Consider the following 27851-nt stretch of genomic DNA (forward strand, 5'->3'; position numbering starts at 1 on the left):
ATAAATGTATTGACTCAGAATCAACTATAAATGCCAAGGCGAAAAAATCTGCATATTTCATAGTGACCGAGTGGACAATGTTGGTGAGCCAGAGCCAGAGAATCAACCTCTTTGTGAAAGGCTTCTTTTCAGAAAATATATGGGAACATTTTCAACCAAAACTTTAGAACCGTCACTAATAAGAAGAAATTTTTTGTGAAATTTTTGAGAAAAGTTTCAGTTGACAGTCATTTGCCACATGAGAACTCACACAGGTGAGAAGCCATGTGGGAAACGTTTCAGTCAACCAAGTCATTTGCTACGTCACGTGAAGGCTCACAACAAGATGAAGTCATGAGAGACTGTATGGGAAATCTTACTCAGGAGGTCAAGCTTAAGCTCAAAATCACAAGATATCATCCAGTTCAAATGCAAACCAGAAATGAAAAACCTTCATTCTAACACCAGGCGCTGTAACCTTTCCCTTCCCTCACCAGAGGGCGCTCTTCTCACTTCTTTTCAGTTCATTTTTTAACTAACACACCAGCTCAACTGGCCACAATCATCCTGCTCAACAACATCATAAACAACATAAATCAACCCCTCATTGGACACTCAATGCTTCAAATACAACATTTTAGCCCCATTAGGGGGCTACAAGCCTTTATATACTGCCTATACACTGCTCACTATTCAACCTAAAAAAAATAATAAAAAAAATAAATACAACTCCTTTATGCTTCACAATCAAATCCTTGGGAAACTTTCAACTTCAACAAACTTACATTTTCAATATTATTTTAACATTTAAATTAACACTATTTCAAATTTCCTAATGTTTCTCTGCATTTTTCAAACAATTTAGACATTTGTAAAACAATTAGGAAAACAGGGCTTTTCGGAATGAAACGGGACCAAACATGAATCATTAGTCGACTCTATGAGACCGTTTAAGCACACTTGTACTATATTCAACATTTCTAAAGCGCAAAAGCAATGTTCTGTTTTTAATTGTTGTCTCTGTTGTCACCCCCCCCCCCCCCCCCCCAATACACAGTACTGCAATATTTCTGATGTTTTCTGAGATCTCACTGATATTTGCTGGTTGATTATTTTCTATGCTTTGTTTGTGTGTGCATGTGCAAGTAATTTCTTCTACATGTGTTTTCAAGTTTCAAACTTTCATTTTGTTAAATGATAAAGTTATGTTATGATACATTAAATAAAGGGGGTGTGGGAAGTGATGAAAGGTGGTTGTTTGTTTGAAGGGCATTATCCAGTGGTGTGGACAACAAAACCGCTGATTGGTCAGACGCAGGCAAAATTTTAAACCAATCACTGACAGCGGTGGATTGTGATGCGTTCAAAATATCGGAATTTGAGGCTTGGGAGTTTGGCGCGTACCATCGGGATATACAGTACCGTAAACATTGAACTACAGCTGGATGTTGACTGAGATATAATGTCTGCATGCACACTCTTCTGACACGAACCTACGATCATGTTTATTAATTCTACTATTGTTAAGTACTGGTGTAGTGGTACGGTTATTACAGTACAATTATGCAATTTCAGACGTGAACTGTATCTCAGAAAATGTCCTACAGTATGTCGCTGTCCCTGAACGCACCGCGATGGGCGCTCGGTAGTAGGTAAAACCCTCCGACTCCGAGCGCAGCAGAGCAGGAGAAAAGTCGCCACCAGCGGGCTCAGACCGCCCCCCCCCCCCCCAAGACTCCGACAAAACAGCAAGTTTATTCATTCCTGGCGAATAAACCGCACCGAACTTCGCCATGGCGGCTGAAGTGAACAAGGTGGAGCCCATGGAGAGCGAGCAGGACAAGGAGGAGGACGTGTACGAGGTGGAGCGGATCATCGACATGAGAGCGGAGGAGGTAAGGCCACTAATGGCTACTCGCCGGCCAGCGAGCGGGGCAAGCATGACTGGCAATTCTCTCTCGACGCTCTTATCGACGCACATTTGTAAAGGCGGACATACGTCCATCGTCGTTGCATTTTAATGTTTCCAGTCGCCCCATTGTCACTCTGTTGCGGCAGTGGTTTTTTTTATGTGTTATTCCTGCATTACTTCACTGCCGTCAAGTGAGCCCGCACTCAATTTTAACTGCGCCATTTTTAGCGCCTTTACGGTAAACCACAAGCCAGCGCACGGCCGCAACGCTGGAAAGAAATCCTTCGAAATAAAAGCCCTGAAAGCAACGACAGACTGATCATCTGTTTACAATTTGTTATGAAACACAAGTATTTATAGGTTTACCCCCAATTTCACTTCAGTGCAATACTAGGCATACTCCTTTGTTACTACAGGAAATATGAAAAAATATTACGGTAGAAATTTGGAGTAAAGTACTGTTAAACTTGGATCTGTTGATCGAAAATAATGGTCTCTCGTCTGTTTTCATAGGTTTATGCCCAATTCCAATTCAGTGCAATACTAGACATACTCCTTTATTACTACAAGAAATATCAAAGGATATTACTATAGGAATTTGGAGAAAAGTAATGTTAAACTTGGATCTGTCGGTCGAAAGTAATGGTCTCTGCTCGTCGGTCTATTTTCCGTCATTTGCTCCATGTTTAAGAGTACTTTACTCCAAATTCCTACAGTAATATTCTTTCATATTGCTTGTAGTGATGAAGGAGTATGTCTAGTATTGCACTGAATTCAAATTGGATGTAAGCCTATGAATACTTGTGTTTCATGACAAATTGTAAACAGACTCTATCTGTCTGTCTGTCTGTCTGTCTGTCTGTCTGTCTGTCATTCTGTCTCTGTTGTCTATACCTGTCTTGTGTTTTACCCTAAAGGCGCTAATAAAAGCATAGTTAAGATGAAGTGTGGGCTCACTTGACGGCAGTGCAACTTCTCCCCCCCCCCCCCCCCCCCCCCCCACACACACTCACACAGACACACACAGACACACTGAGGCCGAGGACCCCCCTCCACCGCTTTGGGATCAGCCGCACAGCCACATTAATACATTTTGTCAGAGGCCTCCAACTTCATTTGACCAGAGCCCTGAATAGACAATCACTAATAAACAACTGCAAAGGCAGATTATTTTATACACACATGGCGTTTCACAGAAAATACACATTACAACCAGACGATTAGGAAAGCCATAACACATCGGCTACAAGCTTTATTGAGATATTGAAGCAAAATAAGTCAAATCTATTCACTGGAAAGTAGGGATGCACCGAATTGAAAATTTTTGGCCGAAGCCGAATAAAAATCAAACCCTTGGCCGAATACCGAATACCGAATACTGAATACTGAATGTGTTTGTTAAGTTTTTCATTATTTTTTTTTAAATAGTGTATAAATAAAATACATTTTTAGACATGATTTTCAAACAAAATAAATGTTTATTTAATATTCTGACATTTGAATATTCCAGTAGTTTCACATTTATATTAGCCCTAAATAACTGAGTTCAGAAATATCTATTCTGTAGGCCTTCAAACAAAACCTGCATTAGAAGTGCATTCCCAAAAGAACTAAAGTGCACAAGTGGATAAACCCACAACAAATGAATTACTGTCCTTTAGGCACAAGTCTTCTTAGTCACAGTAGGCCAGGGGTGGCCAACCCTGGTCCTCGAGAGCCGCAGTCCTGCATGTTTTAGATGTTTCCCTGCTCAAACACACCTGTTGTCATGATGAGGCTCTGCAGAAAGCTTGACAAGGAGCCACTAATTGCTGTCAGCTGTATTGATGTGAGGAGACGTCTAAAACGTGCAGGACTGCGGCTCTTGAGGACCAGAGTTGGCCACCCCTGCAGTAGGCTAATAATGTAAACAGAAGGCTCAAGTAAATTGCCACAAGTGTGCTTGTAACCTCCTACATTTATACAGGTACATAACATATCCCACACCAGAACAGATTTGTCAGTAACAGTACTTTGACAAAACTATGACATCTGAGACAACCCTTCAATTGTTTTATACAAACAAAAACACAAAAACAAACAACTGTGCCTGTATAATGTCAAGCTGACATTGCAAAAATTAAATTAAAAGTGCAAACAACAAATGAATGATTGTCCTTTGGCATAAGTCTACTTCGCCTACTCCTTCAGGAACAGTGGCAGGTTCTTCTTTATGAACAGTAGCTTCTCTGCTTGGTCACATGTCAGTCTGTTCCTCCTCTCATCAAGGACATGAGATGCAGCACTAAACAGCCTCTCACTATCAGTGCTTGTGCATGGAGCAGCCAGGTACCTTGGAATGGAAACAACATTGTAGGTCCAGTTCATTGTTATCAAGCAATTACGAATAAATTATAAAGAGAAAAAGAAAACCAATCCCTTTCCCATAATATCAGCTTATTGTTTTAAATGTTACTGTACATCACCATTGCTCGTGTGCACTTTCATTGTAGTATTCCTATTAGGGATGCTCGATATTGGCTTTTCTACCGATATCCGATATTCCGATATTGTCCAACTCTTAATTTCCGATACCGATATCCCCGATACCGATATCCCCGATACCGATATATGCTGGCTTTTTACATCAAAACTGTTGGGTAACAACAACATAAAATATCTCCTACTGTGGAATTAACACATTATGCCTAATTTTATTGTGATGCCCCACTGGATGCATATGTGAATCAAACATGGCTTTCCAAATGTACACACTGAGAAAAATAAGAGAACAACTTAAATTATGGAAAAAAAGTGCTATATTTATTTAGTGTTAGAGAGAAACATCAACAACAAACTCAACAACACCACAGACAATATTAAAAAAAGGAAGAGGCATATCTTCAGTCCATTAGTTGTAAACAGTCAATGAATGAATAACTGGACATAACTTGTCAAATAATAGACTCAAACTGGGCTCAATCTCTTTTATGAGTAACAAAATAGTGCAACTATAAACAAGAAAGGCACAGAAATGCTCACAAAATTAAAACAGCCCTCCTTTAAAGTGCAACAAAAACAAAGACTGAAGTTGACTCGTCCATATAACTGGTCTATTTCTTTTTCCATGTCCTCATGTGTAAGAGGGAGATTGTTCTGTATGAGTACAAGCATCTCAGCATCTCAGCAATGTATGAGATTTCTCTTCTCATCAATGATGTGGGCAACAGTGCTGAACACTGGTTCACTGTCAACACTGGTGCAGGGTGCAGTCAGGTACTGGTACCAGTGCTGAACAGTGGTTCACTGTCAACACTGGTGCAGGGTGCAGTCAGGTACTGGTACCAGCAGGGAAGAGGGCCTGGTTGAGCCTCCAGTCCTCCACGGACATTTCATTCACCAGGCTTCTCCTTCTTAGCCACAAGTCCAGCGTGTTGTACTTGTTGTTGTAACGTCATCAAGCGCGCGCCCGTAAACGTCCCATGCTGCGTTCATGCACACTCGGAAATTCCAATATCGGTTGTAAAAATCCAATACCGATATTTCCAAATATTACATTTTTAAGTCAATGTCGGCCGATAATATCGGCCCTCTGATATTATCGGACATCCCTAATTCCTATATTGTTTTATATTGCATTAATTACATTATACATTTTGTTTTTACCACTGTAAACCACTTTGTAAGTATGTTTTGAAAATACCGCCTGCTCAGCAACGTGTAACGGGGCTCGATGTGCTCAACAAGCCTCCGAAAGCCAATGTCCTCCACAACACTAAACGGTTGATCATCCAAAGCATTGAACTCCATGACCTTCTTCGTGATTCCGTTTGCTTTGGCACTGTCCTTTGCAAACTCTTTTGTCTTTTCGAAGACGTCGGCCACGGACGGAGTGGGGGTGCTGGGACACGGAGCTTTCCTCTTTGCTGCTGCAGACCGCGTCACTGGACGTAGTTTGATTGCGTCAGTAAAACGCGCCGCTAATATTCGGCCTTGTGTTTTACTCATTCTACCGAATACCGAATGTGGCTATTTTTGCAATATTCGGCCGAATATATTTGGTTACCGAATATTCAGTGCATCCCTACTGGAAAGCCTATGTAGGTAATGTGTTGAGGCCTGATCGTGCTATCGGGCAGTTTGTTCTCCACGTGTGGAGTGTAGTTGCTAAAAGCTGCTTCGCCTTGTTCACTTCTGACTCGAACACTTAAAGCTTCTTACTCATGATCTCAGAGGCTCTGCATGTTTCATATGGTACAAATCCAAATGTTTACCATGTTTTAGTGTCATGAAGTACAGATTTATATTAAATTGGTGAAAGACCTTAAAGGTTTTCATTTGCAAAGCTAAATAACTGCAATTGTAATATTGCGCCAGTTTTATGGGTGCAAAATTTGGTTAAATGAAATGTGGGTGTCTTCTCTCTTGAGATTTTGTAGCTCCTTAATATTTCAAGTTTCAAGAGAAAAATTTCAAACTTTGCAATAGAAGTAACTCGTGGTTCTGGTCATTTTACTGAAGAAGGCTGTCTTACCAAGAGTAGCAGTCACTCTAAAGTACCATTGCATGGATTCGTCAAAAATATGTCCTGAGAGGAATCAGGCTTTTACCAGCATTAACTGGAACAGATGAACTTTTGCAGAGAGAGGATTTGTGATTGTTTTTGCAAATTTAGAGAAAAAAAAAACAATGAAGAAAAATAGATAGATAGATAGATAAATACTTTAATGATCTCCAAGAGAAATTCACAATAAGACATTTGCTGAATTTACATGACAAATTTTTTTTGTTTTCGAAATGCTCCAACTCTGTATCAATGAAACTTTACTGAAACGTTACTTCTGCACATGAGCGATGGACAATAAGACAATGTTTGGCTCCAGAGTGGCATGACTCCCAGTCCATATTCTCCTGTGACTTGGTAGTTCTGCAGTGGATCTGTAAGACCTATAGGAGCAATCCAACTTGCTCGTCTGTCCACTAGAATGTCTGTGTTCTCCCGTTGTTAATGTTTACAGCATCTTCTCTGCATGCATGTGGTTTTGTTACAAAAACAAACAGATTCAGATTCAGATTCAGAAAACTTTATTGGTCCCAAAGGGCAATTCATTTGTAGCCAATCTTAAAGCAGAACTTTGCACAAACACATCACAAACACTCACTGTGTGTCACTTCCAACAGAACGGACAATAATTGAATTTAAGAGGACCCGTTACAATACGGTCTATGTTAATTAAACACACTCCCTTCAGAATTTAACAGTGCAGTGACAGAGGGGACAAAAGAGTTGGAAAAACGATTTGTTTTCCAAAAGGGTACATAAAAACGGCGTCCAGAAGGCATGAGTGAAAACTCTGAGGACAGAGGATGGAGGGGCTGACCCAAGATACATTTAGCCTTCTTTAGAGCCCTCTCCTTCCATAGGGACTCTAGGTCTTTTTGTTTAACGCCAATGATTTTGGAGCAGATTTTGACGATGTTTTGCAGTCTATTTTTATCTTTCATAGACAAACACTTGAACCAGCAAACAAATGAAAAAGTTAAGAGACTCTCTATGAAACAGCAGTAAAAGTAGCAGAGAATGCTTTCATTTACATTAAAAGAGTTCAGTTTCCTTAAAAGATAGATTCTCTGCTGACCACGTTTAAAAATAGAGTCTGTGTTTGCTTCGAACCGCAACTTGTTGTCAATCCAAGAACCAAGGTATTTGTACTTTTCCACCACTTCAACCACTTCCCCATGAATGTCACTGCTACCAAAAGGGGGCGCTGTGGTGCATCTAAAGTCAAGGACCATGTCCTTGGTTTTGGAGACGTTTAGATCCAAGTAGTTGCTGTCACACCATTGGACAAACTCGGTCAACGCAGGACCGTGGTTCTTTTCAGATCCCGAAAGTAAGGACACCAAGACTGTATCGTCTGAAAACTTGACCAGGAACCGGTTTTTCTGAGTGACCCGACAACTGTCCGTATACAGTATGAACAAGAGGGGGGACAGGACACACCCCTGAGGAGATCCGGTGTTTGAGCTTGACGCTGGGGACATCTGACCATTCACGAGCACTCGCTGGGTCCTGTCCGTGAGGAAATTTAAAATCAATAAAAGAAGCTGGTCAGGCAAATTAAAAACAGTGGCCAGTCTTTCAATCAGGATGTGGGGCTGCATCTTATTGAAGCAGAAGAAAAATCCGCAAATAAAAGTCTTACATGAGCCCCGGTTTTGTCCAGGTGCTTATACACAGTGTTCAGTATGAAAAGTGTTGCGTCCTCCACCCCTTTGTTTTGCTGGTAGGCAAATTGAAGTGGGTCAAGTTTCCCCTCAGTTAAAAATAGAATCTCAGACTTTAAAATTTTCTCAAAAGTTTTCATCACAAGTGATGTGAGTGCGACCGGTCTAAAATCACACAATTCCTTTGAGCTACTTGTTTTTGGAATCGGGATTAAAGTTGATGTTTTCCACAATGCTGGAATCTGACCCTGGTCTACACAACTTTGGAACAATCTGCTCAAAACACCAAAAACAGCACCCACTAGTCGCCCAACATACTAACTATATCAATTTCAGCATCAATTTCTTTGGTTTATGTGTAAACTGACATTGTTTTCAAAACACAGCTGTGTAATTGTGAAACTTTTACACAAAAATGATAAGTGATGCATTTTCACTTGAAACCCTGTCTAATGGGGCCTCTCCTGTTCAGGATTCCTCTTTGTCACTGTTGATTTTCACTGGCAATTGAGATAAACATGAGAACCTGTTTCTGTTCCAACAGCATCAAAGTATTTCCTCCAGAAATTCTTTGACGAGACCATGAATGGGGCACGAAGTCTGTCCTGCTGCTGCACAGTACAGGATAATGTAGTTCCTTCAACAGAAGGCCTGTATGTTGGTGCAGTGTCATGTGGAGGCAGAGGTGAAAGGGTTAGGCCAATGATGATAGTTCAGTGGCTCCTGTAATGACATAAATATGTTTTAATCTTTTTAAGTTCTGGGTCTTTAGCTTGTTTTTGTCCCATTGAATACATGAATAGATAACATTCAGTTCAGCAAGCAAAACCTCACTTTTAAACTCTACATTTATTTTAGTTTAGTTCCAACTGCTTTCACTGTCAGTTTGACCGTCCTCTGATAGTTTATGATAAAATACACATTTTCAGCCACGCATCGTTCAAGTCTGTGTTTCTTCTCACTATTGATTCAGATATTTTTTTGCTTCCTTGATGTGTAAAGTCAAGTCATTTTAGTATGAGACACTCTTAAAAAGAATAAATTTTTTTGCTATTCGTCCTAAATCATACAGTGTTTCCTTTTTTCTCCTATTGATGCTTGCAGTTGTTACTCAACGCTTGTTTATTTGCACTTCAATGCAGTATTGACTTCGTTCCAGGTGTTATCCCTGCTTCTTGCTTCTGTTTGATATTTTCTAATGACCGTGTCATCATAATGCCTGGTGACCACCAAGCTTTGAAATAGACATGAAATATATTCTGACAGCCACTGATTCTGACAGCCACTGTGTCATGTCTATGCATAGGTAATGCCTTGGCTTGATATGCTCTCTCTCTCTCTCTCTGTCTCTGTCTCTCTCTCTCTGTCTCTTTCTTTCAGAGTGATGTGCTCTACAGGGTACGTTGGAAGAATTACTGCTCTGAGGATGACACCTGGGAGCCAGAGGCCCATCTGGAGGATTGTCGTGAAGTCCTTTTGGCCTTCAAGAAGGCCGTGTCTGAGGCCAAGAAAGAAGTAGAAGCTAAGAAGACTGTGGTAAGTCTGGTTCTTTAACAGCGAAGCACCGAGACTCTAAACCAGGGGTGTCAGACAGGCCCGGGGGCCAAAACTGTTTCTGCTGTAATGTTTTTTTGGTGAAAATATTTACATTTTCATCACATATACTCTGTGCCAAAAAAGAAAAGCTTCACAATTTCAATTGAAAGGTTATCATGGCACTATTTTTCCTGTCCGGCCCAGTCAAGATGACATTAGGCTGTTTGTGGTTCCTGAACTAAAGTGTCTTTGACATACCAGCTGTAAACACCAGTAAAGGTGTAAATGCAGTGTTGGCAGTATTGTGTTGATTCAGCATTGTGGCTTGTTCTCATAAGATATTTGTATTTTGGTTTGTCTCAAAAATCAACATGGATCTTCAGGAATGTATATCAACCTCAGGAGTAAAATGGAAACTCTTAACTCGTCAGTGTTTAAGAAGCCAAAACAGGAAACTAAGATAGTAATTCAGTAAGTCAATGATTTCAGGTGACAGTATGTTTTTTGTGAGTTAAATTAAATCAGTATTTACCTTTACAAAATACAAACACAACTTTGCATTGATTCAGCATCTATTGATGGGTTTCCTGATGCACATGTACTTTTTCCGTTGTTGTTAAAGATTCACTTGTCAGTTTTTCCTAACGGGTTTATGAGACAGATCTGCAAACCTGCCACCAGATTGAATGTGTGTGTATTTGATTTGAAGTAGCCATTTGAATCTGTAGGCAGACACTTTGTGCTCATTAAGGGTAAGATGTCTTGTTTTTCTGTGTTCTGTTATCAGAAGGTGCTGCCTTCGAAAAGCGATGTTTTTGATGCTGACTCAGAGAGCGACAGTGACAAAGATCGCCCGACTGACGCACCCATCAAGAACAAGAAAAAGAAGACCCCGGAAGAAGAGGAAGAAACACTTCTGAAGGAGAAAAAGAAAGACAAGTTAAAAGAGGACGTTAAACCTCTGCCTGCTCCAGGAACTGATGATGATGAGAAGGAGGACGAAGAGAAAGTTCCAACTTCGCAATCTCCTCCGAAGGAGAGAAACACTGATCCCAAAAAGCGTGTGGTTGAGTCCGAAGAGGAGGATGAGGAGCCTGTTCCTTCCAAAAAACACAAGAAGGAAAAGGGAAAAGAGGAATTGAAGCATAACAAAGAGAAGGGAGAGGGGAAGGAACGAAAGCTTGAAATCTCAGAAGACGAGGTGGCTGCTCCGCTGGAAGGTGACCTGTGTGAAGGACCGTCGGAGGCCCAAATGGACGATACCCCTGCAGCTGACGGTGCAGCAAAGTCGGTGGAAAGGGCATGTCTGGAAGACCAGCTCAAACAAAGCAAAGGCAAGTGGGAAGTAAACCTGCAAGGTGTTAAGGACTTGATTCAAGACAAAAGAATTGGTAAAAAGCAAGACGTGACAACTAAAGAAAGCAACCTCCCAAAACCGAAGAGCTCTGCCTCCAAAAGCAAAGAGGATGTTGCACAATCGGACTCCAGTGACGGTTCCACCCTGCTTAAGAAAGCTAAGAGCAAAGGGCCGGAGGGCACGGCGTTGTCTCTCAAAGCCATGTGCTCCTCCACGTCCTCGTCCTCGTCATCATCCTTGTCCTTGTCCTCTGTCACAGCCGGCAGCGCCACCAAGGCGAAAGAAGACAAAGTGACGAGAGGGGAGCCACTGGGTCCGAAAGACGCTACAAGCTCCACCAACCTGTTTGAAAAGTTTCTCTTGAATTGTGAGGTGAAGGATTGCGCCCCCCACAGGCCAGCAGGTCACCCATCTGTCCCGGAGAAAAGCAGCAGCAAACTGTCAAAGGTGAGCAGCGTGGTTTATGTTTTACAACTCTGATATTGGCTTTCTGGATGTCAATAATCAGTGATTTGTTCTGTTTTTGTTGTTTTGCAACATAAGTCAGGAAAGCTTGAGAAGATTCCCAAGCTGGCCAAAGAATCTCCAGCTCAGAAAGCAGAGTCCGAGAAGGCAGAAAAGACCAAACCATCAGACGGTATGCACAACACAACACAACAAATCTGCTCTTTCATTTTTTGTTTTTAAACACCCAGAAATCAGACATTTTTCCCCTTGTCATGTGGAATTTGGAAATATTTCTTTGTGTAGTTGCAGATTAAGATATGGTACTGGAAAATCAAACCCGGTTATACCATGTTTTATAATGTACCACATTTTTATATGAATATCTATCCATATCAAATACAGATTCCCACAGTTCAGTCAGACGTGCATTTTATTTCACCCAGCCCTAGCCCAGGCTCAACATAGTCCATTAAATTCCTGAAGTTGTTACTTTAAACAAAGTTAAGTGGAAACAGACTTTGAGACCCCGCTTATGGACACGGAGCAATTGATGAACTCTTTTATTTCCACCTGCTCTGAAGTCCTGGACAGTGTTGCTCCACTTAAAGCCATTTGTCCCAAGCCAAAGCAGGAACCGTGGCTCAATGGCACTACACAAGCAGCTCGGCGTGAGTGTCGGAGGGCGGAGCGTAGGTGGAAGAAGGATCGCTTGGAGGTCTCGCACCAGATTCTTAAAGAGTGCTGGAGAAATTATCAGAGTGCTGTTAAAGCTGAAAAAACGAACTATTTCTCAGACTTGATTTCGAATAATGTCAGTAAGCCTCGAGTTCTTTTTAAAACTATTGGTTCTGTTTTTAATCCGAGTCCGTCCACTTCATTGGAGATGTCAAAGAAAACTTGTGAACAATTCCTCTCCTTTTTTAATGAAAAGGTTGCTGCTATTAGGGCCAACATGTCTCCCTCTTCATTGTGGTGTTCTGTATCCACTCAGTGCTCAGCTGTTTTTTTATCAGTTTGAGTCTGTGCCACTGTCTGTACTCACAGGCATAGTTTCCAAACTAAAACCTTCCTCCTGTCTCACAGACCCAGTCCCTCCTCAGGTATAGTTTCTAAACTAAAACCTTCCTCCTGTCTCACAGACCCAGTCCCTCCTCAGGTATAGTTTCTAAACTAAAACCTTCCTCCTGTCTCACAGACCCAGTCCCTCCTCAGGTATAGTTTCTAAACTAAAACCTTCCTCCTGTCTCACAGACCCAGTCCCTCCTCAGGTATAGTTTCTAAACTAAAACCTTCCTCCTGTCCCACAGACCCAGTCCCTCCTCAGGTATAGTTTCTAAACTAAAACCTTCCTCCTGTCCCACAGACCCAGTCCCTCCTCAGGTATAGTTTCTAAACTAAAACCTTCCTCCTGTCCCACAGACCCAGTCCCTCCTCAGGTATAGTTTCTAAACTAAAACCTTCCTCCTGTCTCACAGACCCAGTCCCTCCTCAGGTATAGTTTCTAAACTAAAACCTTCCTCCTGTCCCACAGACCCAGTCCCTCCTCAGGTATAGTTTCTAAACTAAAACCTTCCTCCTGTCTCACAGACCCAGTCCCTCCTCAGGTATAGTTTCTAAACTAAAACCTTCCTCCTGTCCCACAGACCCAGTCCCTCCTCAGGTATAGTTTCTAAACTAAAACCTTCCTCCTGTCTCACAGACCCAGTCCCTCCTCAGGTATAGTTTCTAAACTAAAACCTTCCTCCTGTCTCACAGACCCAGTCCCTCCTCAGGTATAGTTTCTAAACTAAAACCTTCCTCCTGTCCCACAGACCCAGTCCCTCCTCAGGTATAGTTTCTAAACTAAAACCTTCCTCCTGTCCCACAGACCCAGTCCCTCCTCAGGTATAGTTTCTAAACTAAAACCTTCCTCCTGTCCCACAGACCCAGTCCCTCCTCAGGTATAGTTTCTAAACTAAAACCTTCCTCCTGTCCCACAGACCCAGTCCCTCCTCAGGTATAGTTTCTAAACTAAAACCTTCCTCCTGTCTCACAGACCCAGTCCCTCCTCAGGTATAGTTTCTAAACTAAAACCTTCCTCCTGTCCCACAGACCCAGTCCCTCCTCAGGTATAGTTTCTAAACTAAAACCTTCCTCCTGTCTCACAGACCCAGTCCCTCCTCAGGTATAGTTTCTAAACTAAAACCTTCCTCCTGTCTCACAGACCCAGTCCCTCCTCAGGTATAGTTTCTAAACTAAAACCTTCCTCCTGTCCCACAGACCCAGTCCCTCCTCAGGTATAGTTTCTAAACTAAAACCTTCCTCCTGTCCCACAGACCCAGTCCCTCCTCAGGTATAGTTTCTAAACTAAAACCTTCCTCCTGTCCCACAGACCCAGTCCCTCCTCAGGTATAGTTTCTAAACTAAAACCTTCCTCCTGTCCCACAGACCCAGTCCCTCCTCAGGTATAGTTTCTAAACTAAAACCTTCCTCCTGTCTCACAGACCCAGTCCCTCCTCAGGTATAGTTTCTAAACTAAAACCTTCCTCCTGTCTCACAGACCCAGTCCCTCCTCAGGTATAGTTTCTAAACTAAAACCTTCCTCCTGTCTCACAGACCCAGTCCCTCCTCAGGTATAGTTTCTAAACTAAAACCTTCCTCCTGTCTCACAGACCCAGTCCCTCCTCAGGTATAGTTTCTAAACTAAAACCTTCCTCCTGTCTCACAGACCCAGTCCCTCCTCAGGTATAGTTTCTAAACTAAAACCTTCCTCCTGTCCCACAGACCCAGTCCCTCCTCAGGTATAGTTTCTAAACTAAAACCTTCCTCCTGTCTCACAGACCCAGTCCCTCCTCAGGTATAGTTTCTAAACTAAAACCTTCCTCCTGTCCCACAGACCCAGTCCCTCCTCGCTCTTTTAAAGAGGTTTGGGGCACCATTGGCTCTTCTGTTAGGGCAGTGCTTCTCAAATGGTGGGGCGAGCCCCCCTGGGGGGGCGTGGTGGGGTGTCAGGGGGGGCGTGAGGCAGGCGCGACTTTCAGTATTAGTGTCTTTATTCATGCTTGAACGATAAAAAAAGGGCCTCCAGCTCATTTTATTAATTTATTTTTATAATCAGGCGATTGTATGCAGGATGCTGGTGCTAGCAACTCATACAGTGGTTTATACAGATCAATAAATAAATATGATCAGGTTCTCAATGGTAGTACAATTCGGGGGGGGGGCGCCTGAAAAAATGTTTGTCCTCTAGGGGGGGCATGACAGAAAATAATTGAGAACCACTGTGTTAGGGAGATCATCAACAGCAGCCTGGCTTCTGGCATAGTGCCCTCCTTTTGTAAGAAAGCTGTTGTAGAGCCCTTGATTAAAAAACCTGGCCTTGACCCTGCAGATTTAGCAAATTATCGCCCAATCTCTAAATTACCTTTGGTGTCTAAAATTTTAGAGAAATGCGTTTTTGCACAGTTGCAACCTTTTTTAGATGCAAATGGCACCTTAGACCTGTTTCAGTCAGGTTACAAAGCTTTGCACAGTCCTGAATCTGCACTTCTAAAGGTTTTTAATGACCTGTTTTTAATGACTGATTCTGGAGGCTCTGCCATTTTAGTGCTTTTAGACCTCACGGCTGCTTTTGACACAGTCGACCACACAATTCTTTTAAACCGCCTAAGAGATTGCGTGGGTGTCAGGGGGACCGCATTGGAGTGGTTTAAGTCCTACCTGTCGGGGAGGTCCTTCTCCGTCAGGCTCGGGGACTCCACCTCTTCTTCTGCCCCGCTTCACTGTGGAGTCCTCCTGGGATCTATCCTGGGACCCATTCTTTTTGCTTTGTATCTCCTCCCACTTGGAGAGATTTTTAAGAAGCATGGCATGTCTTACCATTTTTATGCAGATGACTGCCAAATTTACATGCCCATTGCCAAGAATGAGCACAGCCCCCTGACACCCCTGCTCCACTGTCTAGGTGACATTAAGGCTTGGTTAGCCCAGAATTTTTAAAAACTGAATGAGGGAAAAACTGAAATGATGGTATTTGGATCAGCCCTCACGGACCTGGGATCACTCAAATTATTTGCATCCCAAAGTCACCAGCCTTGGCGTCACCATAGACAGTGATTTTAGATTTGATAAACAGATCAATGGTGTTTTAAAATCGGGCTTTTATCATCTTCGACTTTTATCCAAAGTTAAGCCGTTTTTATCTTTTAATCTTTTCTATTTGTTTTAAATTGTTTTATTCTTATTTGTAGTTGTTTAATGTGTTTGTAGTTTTTAATCTTTTTATTTTTATTTTATGGTTTTATACTTATTTAGTGTTGGAGCTAATTTGCATTGTTTTAGTTTTATTGTTTTTATGTGCAGTCTCATGTGCAGCACTTTGGAAACCCTTTGTTGTTAAAATGTGCTATATAAATAAAGTGGATTGGATTGGATTGGATTATGCAACAATGCTTCAAGTGAAAACAAAGTTTTTTCCCCTTTAAAACTACCAAGACCCAGGAGAATAAGGACTTGGATTCATGACACGGCGGAGGAAAACGTTGTTGTTGTCCATCTATTCGTTCATATCAGAAGACATATTTATTACAGTTTTGTTGCGCAGTAACACCGTTTTAGAAAAGTTAAATTTTCCTCCGTTTCCACAGTCAGAGTGCTTTCAAAACGTTCCACCTTGAGAGCCGTTGTCAAAAAGTTAAATTTTTAGTGGTTCTGAGCTCTGTTGTCTAAAATGGACCCCCAAAACGCAGCGAGTTTCCTATTTTCACTTTAAAATGTTATTGTGTAAACTATAGCTTGTTCAATATGTTTTTTTAGGGGGGGGGGGCTGATTCTGTTATTAGAGTATAGAAAAATTCAGATAAAAGATAACTCGGCAGATTGAATTCTTTGGTGACACAGTGACAAAAATATGTTGATGAGTAGCAACGTGTGTCCTGTCAATGTGGTAGCAGCCATCACTGCATGAGCATCAGTCAAGTGTGAATGACACGAGGCACGCCATGGGAAATGGAAAACTGTTGTTTACTTCACAAACTTACCACTGAGGTCAACCACTCTTTCAGTACATGCACCGTCGGCATTCCACTCTTCAGTACTTGACTCTGCTACAGGCTGACTGGAGTGTGACTTGAAACTAGTTACAACATCCCACTGCATACATAACACACCAGGCATAAACTAAAAACCACCACATTCCCTGCATTTTATTAGTGAAACATAAGTGTGAACATGGGCCGACTTTTGGCCAATTATTCTCTCATGGCTATAATCAGCTGATTAAATCGGTCGGGCCCTCATGTAAATGGGGCCTGGGCCACGGTCATGATAACCCTCGTGGAACCCTCCACATTCCCCACACACCCAATGTCCTAGCTGGGTCACATTGTCCCACCCTGCTCTACAAGGATGTGAAGGAGGAAGAGGTGGCTGGGGTGGTGTTGGTGGGGAAGAAATCTGCACACGCTGAGCAGTACAGGAGAGCGCAGCCTCTGCATATGTATTTCTCGCATCGGCGGCAGACGTTGTACGTTTTACAGTCTTTCTTGGAGGGGCAGACCTGACACCTCTTCCTCTTACTGCTGGGGACGGGGATGGGTTGTTTGGCAGGGGCCACAGAAGAAGAAGCATAAGCTGCAACCACTTGTCTCCCGCTATGTCCTCCTGCCCCCCCCCCCCCCCCTCCTCCAGCCGTGGAGGTCATCAGCTGAACGTTTTTCATGACCACTGCAGCCACTTCGGATCGCGGCATGCGAGCCCTCCGTTCTATGAGTGGTGCGACGAGCACCTTGCCCAGCTGCTGGAGAAACACTCCTCTTGTTGCGTCTGCGGGGCAACCAGTCAGTGTTGAGCTCCCTCCATATCACGAACGCGTCGTAGGAGGACACGTCGAGAATGTTGTGGAAACCACGAGGGGCCAGCGCGCGGTCATCCTCCTGCAGCTGTAGGTGCCGACCACTTTGTTCAGGTTGTCCATGCCGCCTTTGTTGGCGTTGTAGTCCAGGATGACGGAAGGCTTCTCATGAGGGTGTCGGACGGTACTGGTGGCCAGGTCCGCCACCCGCGACCCGTGGTATGTGCTGAGCAGCAGCACGTTTTTGATTTTCTTGGCCAGGTAGGACACCAGCGCTGTGTTCCTAGTGAAGGCAAACTGGGAGGAGAGGACCTGTCTCCCTCGAAGCGTGAGCAGGGCTGCATGGAGCTCAGGTTTCTCCTTTCTGATCGTGCCCTGCAGAATGACATTCCTCTCATGGAGGAGGCGCTGCGCGAGTTCGTAGGAAGTGAAGAAATTATCGCAGGTGATGTTGCGACCGGCGAGGCCCTCCTTCACATCCAGCACCATACGCGTCGCCTGATTCTTCTCAGAGCCGAAAAGACTCTTCCCTTTCCCCTTCCGCTTTTTTCTCTTTGCTCTGCCAAGGAGCTTGCGTCGGTGGCGGCAGCGGCGGCGGCTGCATAGAGAAGTACATTGCAGAATTTGTTTTTATTTTTTCATTCCACCAACACCAACAGCATCTTTTTTTCTCAGTCTCAACAGAAGAAAAAAAACAACATTCTGAGACGTGTGATGTGACTACAAGCTTGTTAAGCCGTGTATGTGTTTTTTTTGTTTTTTTTTACCACTCCACCACTGTGATTGAAAATAGTCGTCGTCCGCTACTCCTGTCTTCTTGTCCTTTTACAACTTTCTACCTTACATTGTCTTGTGTCTCTCATTAGCTACAGACCACCTCACGCTCTGTTTGATTGTATGACCTTCATTACAAAAAGAATAAATCGTATAAGGACAGCCTGTTCCAAAGTTTTATTTCAGTTCTCACCAATACAAAAAAAACACAACCTGCAACCAACACCACCGGTCAATCCTCATCTTTCCCTCTGGCCCAACAAAAAAATCTCACATGACGTGCTGCCTGCTAACATGTCAGAACTCTGGGCCCTCTCTGAACTCTGTGTGTGTGTGTGTGTGTGTGTGTGTGTGTGTGTGTGTGTGTGTGTGTGTGTGTGTGTGTGTGTGTGTGTGTGTGTGTGTGTGTGTGTGTGTGTGTGTGTGTGTGTGTGTGTGTGTGTGTGTGTGTGTGTGTGTGTCTTCAGCTCAGTGCTCTCGCTCCTGAGCTGTGTTTATCCTACCAAAGTTCAGATGTCAGAATGAAACAGCTGCCTCCTATCTGTTCCCCTTTATCCTACTGGAGTTCAGACGGTGTTTGTGTGAAGGAAAGGAGCGAGGAGAAATTCTCTCTGAACCCGAGGAGGAGTGTGTGTGTGTGTGTGTGTGTGTGTGTGTGTGTGTGTGTGTGTGTGTGTGTGTGTGTGTGTGTGTGTGTGTGTGTGTGTGTGTGTGTGTGTGTGTGTGTGTGTGTGTGTGTGTGTGTGTGTGTGTGTGTGTGTGTGTGTGTGTGTGTGTGTGTGTGTGTGTGTGTGTGCGCGCGCGCGCGCTCCCTCCCAGTACTTTTCCTGTCTCTACTCCTCATGTCTCTTCTCTGTGTAGCTGCTGTATGACCTCTTGTGTTTTGTGCAAGAGGCAGGACATAGTTCATGACTGATAGGGGCACAAACTCTGTTCCAGTGATTCAGAGTGCTCGCAGGGTCCTTTCCGGCAAAGTGTGAAGTTGTCTGATTCGGCTCTCGTGAGTCATCGTGAGTCATCATGAGTCCCAGCATGCTAGATCCTTCCAGTACTTTCCACTGTCCAAAGAAGCAGTGTGAAGTCATGTGAGACACGTGACTCACATGTGTGAGCAGTGATGAGAAACAAGGGAAGGATAGGAGCAGCTTGGTGCCTGGTCAGGGAGGCCCGACGTTGAACAGAAAAGGAGTGTGTGTGTGTGTGTGTGTGTGTGTGTGTGTGTGTGTGTGTGTGTGTGTGTGTGTGTGTGTGTGTGTGTGTGTGTGTGTGTGTGTGTGTGTGCGTGCGTGCGTGCGTGCGTGCGTGCGTGCGTGCGTGCGTGCGTGCGTGCGTGCGTGCGTGCGTGCGTGCGTGCGTGCGTGCGTGCGTGCGTGCGTGCGTGCGCGCGCGCGCTCCCTCCCTCCCTCCCTCCCTCCCTCCCTCCCTCCCAGTACTTTTCCTGTCTCTACTCCTCATGTCTCTTCTCTGTGTAGCTGCTGTATGACCTCTTGTGTTTTGTGCAAGAGGCAGGACATAGTTCATGACTGATAGGGGCACAAACTCTGTTCCAGTGATTCAGAGTGCTCGCAGGGTCCTTTCCGGCAAAGTGTGAAGTTGTCTGACTAGGCTCTCGTGAGTCATTGTGAGTCATCGTGAGTCCCAGCATGCTCGATCCTTCCAGTACTTTCCACTGTCCAAAGAAGCAGTGTGAAGTCATGTGAGACACGTGACTCACATGTGTGAGCAGTGATGAGAAACAAGGGAAGGATAGGAGCAGCTTGGTGCCTGGTCAGGGAGGCCCGACGTTGAACAGAAAAGGAGTAGAAGTGTGTGTGTGTGCGTGTGCCTTCTTCTGTCCTCAGCTCAGTGCTTTTGCTCCAGAGCTGTGTTTATCCGACCGGGGTTCAGAAGTCCGAATGAAACTGCTGCCTTCTCTCTGTCCCGTTTATCCGACTGGAGTTCAGACATCTGAATGAAACGGCTGCCTTCTCTCTGTCCCATTTATCCGACCGTAGTTCAGACGCGCAGACCGTGCAAATGAAGCCCCTTATGGTCGGGCACTTTGTAAAATGAGGCGTGGTCGGGTACCACTCAGAGTTGTTTTTGAAGCAGGTTGTACATACCCTCACGTTACACGGACATTGGAGTTTAATGTCCGCCCTCTGCCTGTCTTTGTTGCTTTTGACCAAGGTGACCAGACATGCCAGACACTTGGCGTTGGAAGATTTGAAACGTTTACACCTTTCCTCACTGTGGTTGTCGTAGTTATCGCTGTCGTGGTTCTCTCCAACGCGTCTCATTTCTGTAAGTGACTGCAGATACCCTCCTGTACAAGTTTGTGGCTTTTTGGGTTGAGGGTTAGGAAGGCTTGAGTTTGAGCGATCTGACGGAGGAGATGGCGAAGCCCTGTCCCGCTCACAGATGCAACTTCAGACGGGCTGTGGGGGGCCTGCTTCATCACGCTTCGATGAACAAGCTGTGCTCATGCGAGTTTTATCCTGGGTGTGCTGCGGACTGGCTGCGGCGGGGGAGTCAAGTGTCAGGAAAGGCGAGGGCCCGTCCTTTAACAGACGACGGCATTGATGGGCCCAAGAAAGCCCCCGTCCAAAGAACGGGAGGGGGCGGAGGCAACAGTTCCGGTTCTACTGGGAAAAACAACTGAAAAGATGTCAGAGTCTCGCCTCCGGCTTGTATGTCTACGGGACTCAGCCGACTCTCCTCAGCTGCACGGCCGAAAGACCCTTGATGGTCTTGGACCGATTAAACTTTGTCAGTCGACTGCAGCAGGTTGGCCTGGAACTGGGGCTGCCCGGCGCGATTACCATCAAGATGTTCCCCGGTTTTGAGAATTTCAGCGCCCTGTACATGATCAGTCGCAAGCTCGGCATCTCGGCGCACGAGTACAGGAACAGAATCTATGGCGAGGCTAGAGCCCTGGGCATGGTAGACTTGTGTTCGTATGCCAGCACAACTTCATGCGAACACGACAAGGTAGCCATGCGTACGGAGCGGCTGTGCATCATAGATCAACGGTTGAAGGTGTTCGACACTAAAGTGGCCTGCGTCGAAGCCGTGCCCAGGTTGAGAGGACTGCAAGTCCTTGTGTGGTGTAACCACAGCGGCAAGGTCCAGGAGATAGAGTGCAACTTGTTGGCCTGACTCTTCAGCCTCTCGAATAAACTACCAAAAGAGGTGCACATGATAGACTGCAAAACAACAAGCTCGGAGTCAGGTACATACTGATGGACATGGAACCGTTCCCGGGCTCTCTCCCAAAGCCTCCCACGTGGGACGCTTCATACTTTGTACACACGTCCCCCAGCGGGAGACTTGCTTTTGGCGATGAATGTCATCGGCCAGGTGCCGGAATGTAGGAGTAGGATGGGGTCCCCATGTTTGAGTGCGTCTTGCTTTGCTTTCTGGTACTCTTAGTCCACCATGGGATGTCGCCAACCCACACCTTTCAGCTGCGGGGTCAGGCAGGAACAGTTCTCTGCACTCAAGGATAACTTCAAGACGCACCTGCTGGAGTGGGTTGTTAAGAAAGACGGAACTACTTGCTGTGCAGTATACCCTGTACTTTCACGCCATGGATATGAAATACAAGTTGATGGTATCTCACACGGTCATGGACAATGACAACAATCGGAACATTTTCAGACTTTGATCGCTCAAAGCATCCCTCCTGCTCACGGACTCAGTGTGTCACCATGTGCTCTGTGTATGCGTGGGTGGTGGGGCTTAATAGGAAGAGGGGGCTCCTTAGGCTTACCATTTCCACGTGATATTTACAGATGTATAAGCCCATCTCGGACTTGCATGAGATACTCAGCCTCTGTTTTATGAGGACAACAATGTTTGTTTTGTTTGCGTTTCAACCTTTGTTTGTTGTAACCATTCCTATCCTCCCCGATACATATATATATATATATATATATACTTTTTTTTTTTTTTTTACAGAACATACGATGGACGGCGGCGGCAGCAGCAGCAGCGAGGTGGCTAAGTGGAAAGCCATCGCGGCAGCTCTCCACGGAGGGGCTCTCAACCACTGCGAGACATTCTCATCTACGGAGGATGCCATCCGCTACTTGTACGGCTACCAGGGTCGTCCTGTCTTTCAAGAAGGAGCGACCACTGTGAGGATCTCACGTGAACACCGTGACTACTACTACCACCCCAATAACCTCCCGGGTCCCGTGGGGGGCCTGAGTGTGTTCTTCTCGAATGGCGTGGCGGATCCCTGCGTACTTTGCAAGCACGCAAGCGTGACATTTGACGCCAACAGGATTAAGTACAAGTGCAAGGCCGACGTCAATGCCAACCCGGTCCACATCAGTCCCCAGGAGAGGAGTTCGAGCGGCTTGAATCTGAGGCGCCTGGAACACCTGGCTGTTATGCATACGCCCTACTTTGTCATGCTGTTTTCAGAGCTCGTGCAGCACAAACAATATGACTTTCATGCGGGCCAGGATGCCAAACACAGCATTGCGAGCTACGTGTTCGAGCGACTCAGAGACGACGATGCGGGCAACCGGTGCAGCAGAGGGCATGATTCTTTCAAATTCCTGAAAATGTGGTGGAGATTTCAAGACAGACAGAGCACAAGGGATCTGAAACTATCGATTCCACCCTATTTCGGGTTGAGCACCGACGACGAGTCGACGTGGAACACCAGAAGTGACAGTTTTGGCAAAAGAAAGCCGGAACCTCTGTACACGTTCCTGACGAAAAACTGCCTGTGTCACGGAATTTGTCTGAGCTCAGGAGAGGTGGTCCCGTACTCCGAAGACGTCGTTCCGGCGTCCTCGGCGCGAATGCTGACGAGGGGAGACGTGTCTACCTGCTGTCTGAGCGTCTTGGTCCCCAGGGTACACTTGGAAGACATTCTTCACTCTCTCGCCAGTGTTTGCACTGGCAGACGACTTGCGCTCAGCAAAGTATGTCAGGCCCAGGAACAGACGTCGACGGACAGTAGCAGCGCCTTTCTGTCGGTACCCAGGCTTGATTGCCTGGTCTTGGAGAACGTGGGCCACAACAGTGCAGTTATGATGCACATTATAACGACTCTGGATTCCTGGTGGCAACCGTTGAGCTCTTGGATGATAAATACGCGGGGCAAACCACCAGCAGAACCCCTGATCTCGACCAGGAACAAGGTATTTCTGGGTGTATTGGGATCACTTAGAGACATGTGCCTGCAGGATAAGAGGCCTCCAAGGTGCTTATATGCCTTGGGGAAAACGCCTCGAGAATCAAAACTGGCAGAAGCGTTCTTTGTCCACAGACAGACTGGGGACGTGCTGTCCATGTTGCCGTTTGTCTCCTTGCTCAGGATCCACAGATCCTCCAACATCGCGGCAGATGAAGAGAGATTCCGTTCGGCGTGCGCTCAACTGGCAGTGGGCCTCTTCTGGGCTCACATCGAACACGACGAGGTCGTGGTCACGGAACTGACGAGAGCGAGGAACTACTGGGAAATTCACGCGGACAACCCCGTGGCCATGACCGAGAGCGGTGACTGGGTAGACATCGCGTACGTGTTTTGCAGGACTGGCCTGGTGGATGACGAGCTGTGGCATCGGCTGGGACCAAAAGAAGTGGGAACAAGGGATGCGAGGAAGGTCCCAATCCACAACGTGCCTCATGTGTGGTTGGGCAAGAAGTCGAGAACGATTGAAGCTCTGAGGAGGAGGCTGCTGGCTCTGGGCTTCTGCGAACCTTTGAATGTGACCGTCATAGAAGTGCTGAGGGGAGAAGAAGCACGTGCAATTCGGGAGTTGCAGCGGGGCTTCGTCACTTGCGCACCTGAGATTTGGGGGGGATTATTAAGCACACTCACGCCCGCCAGCAGCAGTGCACGGTCCTTTTCGCCTTCCTCTTCCCCTACTTCCTACTCCTCGCCCCCATTTGACAGCCCTCCGTTTCGTGACATGTCCTCCAGCTGCAGTGTCACAGAGGGCATCCACGGGAACAAGCGCTCCAACAATACCAGCCTCAATGCGGCGTGGAAACTGTTCCAAAGCAATGGCACTGCGGAGCATGTTCAAGTCTCGAAAACACGGAAGAGCCCCTTGCGCCACGGAGAGCCTCCGACCACCTCCTCTTTCCCTTCTTCCACGGATACCAGAGCTACCGCAGAGGTGTACTCGGACACGGAGCAGAGCCGTGCCTCTCCGAGCTCTGCAGAAGTGTGCGACAGATTCAAGACGGACTTGCACCTGACCACTCTGTTCAGTTATTTCATGCACTACATTAGGGCCAATCCCGACAAACTCATTAGAATTATACGTCGCAAAGTTACTGAGACTGAGGCTGCGGACGATCCCGGTGTACATGTGGATGACGCGGGTGAGCGGGACAGGCTCCCACGACCCACTGAGGTCTACCGGACGAACCGGCTACAGACGGACCTGGCGGACTGGAGTGAGTCAGTACTATCCGCGCAAGCAAAGAAAGACAGACAGTCGGCTCCCGGAGGCTCAGACCAGCAATCGAGGGACCTCACCGAGGCCATCGCGGCGATGGAACCCACGGGGGCAAACGCAGACAACGAACGAGTGGCCTGTGAAGACAAGAGGATTCTGGAGGAGAATAAACGCTGGAAAACGTCGGGTGTCACAGCCGTCAGCCTGGAGACCTTTGGGTACAGACCTTACAAGAAGATGGCATATGTCACGAGCGACCGCGTAGCTATCGCCACGATCACCCAAGTCAAACTTCAAACTTTACCCGTGATCCAAGAGCCTTTGCACAATCCCACGCTGGGGCTAGCCGAGCCACGGCGGTGCAGGCTTTGGGCACGCCCCACCGACTCGGAACCCGTTGTAACCGTGGAACGTGTGGATCCCAAGGATCGTACTCTGAACTGGGCAATTGGAGTGGAATCGGGTTTAGCAGGCCAACCCAGCGAACTGTTCAGCCCTTGGATTCAGAACCGCAAGCGGATCCCTTGCACTAGGATCAGCTGCAAAGTGGAAACGCAGACGTACAAAACGGTCGATCTCTCTGCACCTCCGAATGATGGCTTTCGACACGTCGAGCTGACAATCGGCGATTTCCCGACTTCGACAAGAGCAGACACCGCAAAAACGCTGCTGGTGATCAAGAGCAGACAGACCTTTTACCTGGGCCCGGTCGCCACCGTCCAAAATGTCAATGGACTGTTGTTGCAAAAGATTAACGCCAAAAGCACCCAGCTTATACAAGACATCTTACATTGGCACACCTCTCTCCAGGTGCACCCGTTTGTGCCCAGGACGTTTGCCCTGCATCTCGTGAAGACCCCGTTTCCGGACGAGTCGGCGGTCGGGATGTTTGTCGGGGAGGCAGCGGGAAATTGGAATCTAGGCTGCTCGCGCGGAATGTGTGTGATGGAGGAGATGGAGAAATTCACCCTGGCGTACCACATCTTGCGGTGCCTTCTCAGAGTACAGATTCTGTGTTTCAGGGTTCTGGGCTTCACTTTGAAGTGCATACAACCGGCGAGGATATGGAGGTGGCGTACTGGGTTCAGAGCGGACTTCATCTCGTGCTTGGCCGACACCATGTACATGTTGCACAAGGACGATCCCCCGTGGGGAGGCGCCGCGGGTCTAGCTACCGTCCACTATACGATGCAGCAGCTGGGATTATTTCGGTATTTGCCAGGCTGCGTGAAAGACCTCCTGATCAGCTCCGCGACAGTTTTCCAGAAAGATGTGAGGCGAAGGAACTTGGTCCGAGGGTGCGATTACGAGCTGTCCCACAACTCGCTTGACACTGACGACGGCCACCACCTCTACACCGCGTACAACATGTGCAAATTCACAGAGTGTGAGATCTCGGAGCAGAGCAGTTTGGACGTTTTACTGGGCCCCGACCGATATCAACACATCAACCTGCAAACAATGGGCTTTGTGGTTCAACCCTATGGACCCTTTTCCATACAGATCCACCACCAGTTTTTCAGTTGGAACCAAGCCGTTATAGTCGAACCCGTTCTCAATGGACTGCCGCATCTGGCCATGGTGACAAATGTGTTGAGCAGCAGACAGAGAGGAGCAGTGCGCAAGGTGTCCAACGCCGGTGTCCACAATAGAAAACGAGGCTCAATAGCCGCAGTGGGTGCCTGGTTGCCAACACCAAGTGCCAGGGATCCGGTAGAACATGCGACCATGCAAAGAAGCTTGTACTGCTCTGAAAGTGAGCCCGCGGCAATAGCGACTGGGCGCCCTGTTAGAGACGCGCACCGTGCTACGCATCGCGGAACTCTACATCCTGAAGCTCCTGGCCCAGCTGCCTTATGCCAAGAAGCTGAAGCGCATCCCGGGCAACGTGAAGACAGCGATAGAAAGCCGAGATGCGTGGTTCGTCAAACAGCAGGGGAAGCACAGGCTGCACATCGAAGGCGATGAATCTCCCTTCACGTACCTCGGAAATCTGGCGCACGGGTTTCACAGAAGCATCCAGGGCACACTGACAAGGTCTCATGCGAGACCTATTGCCCAGGCTCTGTGTGGATCACACAGAGTTCGACCCTTGTTGCGACACAGTCTATGGTCTCGACGACAACCGCAACCACGTGCAAGGTGATCATGTTGTGGATGATTTGGACAATGTGAAAACTGAGGATACTTTGCGCATGATAATCGGATATGAACCGGAGGAGACCTTTTACGATTTGGACTCGAACTCGAACCAGGATCGGCCACGGGCCTTTGAGAACCAACCCTCCTCTGGGATTGAGAGCCACGCGCCCGCAGTGCCCCGACCAACCGATTCGACCAGGTACAGCATTTTAGCTGGGGTTTTATGCTGGCCACAGATTCCTGACCGAGACGTCTTGGACGACAGCAGAGGAAACGCTTGGGACGCCAGCTCGGGTTGTGAAAATCCCTTGCGTGACCAACATAGCGTCTACTGTGTACATGAAGAACCCTCGAGGTGAGGTGAATATGAAAGACCGAGGTCTCACCCCCTTCATTCAATCAATCTTTATTTATATAGCACTTTTTATACATTAAAGCAACACAAAGTGCTTCCACAAGAATTAAAAACAGTGCAAAGATAAAATAGATGAATAAAAAGCAGGTGAACACACACGCACACATGCAATTCATGCATTCATTACACTTGTAGAGGTGATGCTGTGGGTTCTCTTCATGCACTCAGCGAGCACCACAGAAAGAGAAGGGCCCGCCTCCACAGCATCCTCATCGGCATCAGAACTCTCCACGCCCGAACCTTTGGCTGTAATGATACACCTAGCGGTTCAGTATCTCAAGTCCCACGTCGTCGCGAGCGTGTCGTTTGGAGCGTGCAATGACCTACAGAAGCTGTACAATGAAAAGTGTCATTGTGAAGTGGACTTTTTACCAATTACAGCGATCGTAGGGGGCATCAACGTCAACCTGAATGTGGACGGGTACCACTATCGCATCCTCAATGAACACTCCGGCAGCCTGCGGGCTCCCGGTTCCCTCCGCTACGGCGAGGGCGCCTGGCACGTGACTGTCGAGGGCAGCAGCCACTGTACAGCTGAACGGGTACCTCACTAGAAGCCTACCGTAGACAACCTATATAATAAATAATTAAATAGGTTGTTTAGAAGAGATCAGTAAGTTCTCTATATATTGGCATTTTTGGAATAAACTTCCTTTGAAAAAAATCCATACTTACCACCTGGTTAGCATAGCCACCTGTTAACACTGACAGGATACCATGACTAAGCTTTCTAGGCTGGATGTCCTTAAAGTCTTTTCAAGCTGGTTTCTTTCTTCATCCAGGTTGATTTCTTAGCCATGTTCCTGCATTTATCATGCTGACTGCAATTAAACTTGTTAAATTGG

At 46.3% G+C, this 27851-nt stretch overlaps 1 protein-coding gene across 1 annotated transcript; it reads left to right on the forward strand.

Annotated features, from left to right (window-relative positions):
• The first annotated feature begins 1747 nt into the window (after positions 1–1747).
• Positions 1748–27851, forward strand: LOC308135984 (uncharacterized protein). The gene is made up of 5 exons (XM_080521205.1): positions 1748–1874; positions 9479–9634; positions 10422–11438; positions 11535–11628; positions 21982–27851. The coding sequence occupies exons 1-5, from the start codon at positions 1773–1775 to the stop codon at positions 26415–26417; spliced, it is 5805 nt and encodes a 1934-aa protein (XP_080377331.1). The 5' UTR covers positions 1748–1772; the 3' UTR covers positions 26418–27851.

Source organism: Blennius ocellaris, assembly GCF_963422515.1.
Source record: "Blennius ocellaris genome assembly, contig: SUPER_10_unloc_1, whole genome shotgun sequence".
Classification (NCBI taxonomy): Eukaryota; Metazoa; Chordata; class Actinopteri; order Blenniiformes; family Blenniidae; genus Blennius; species Blennius ocellaris.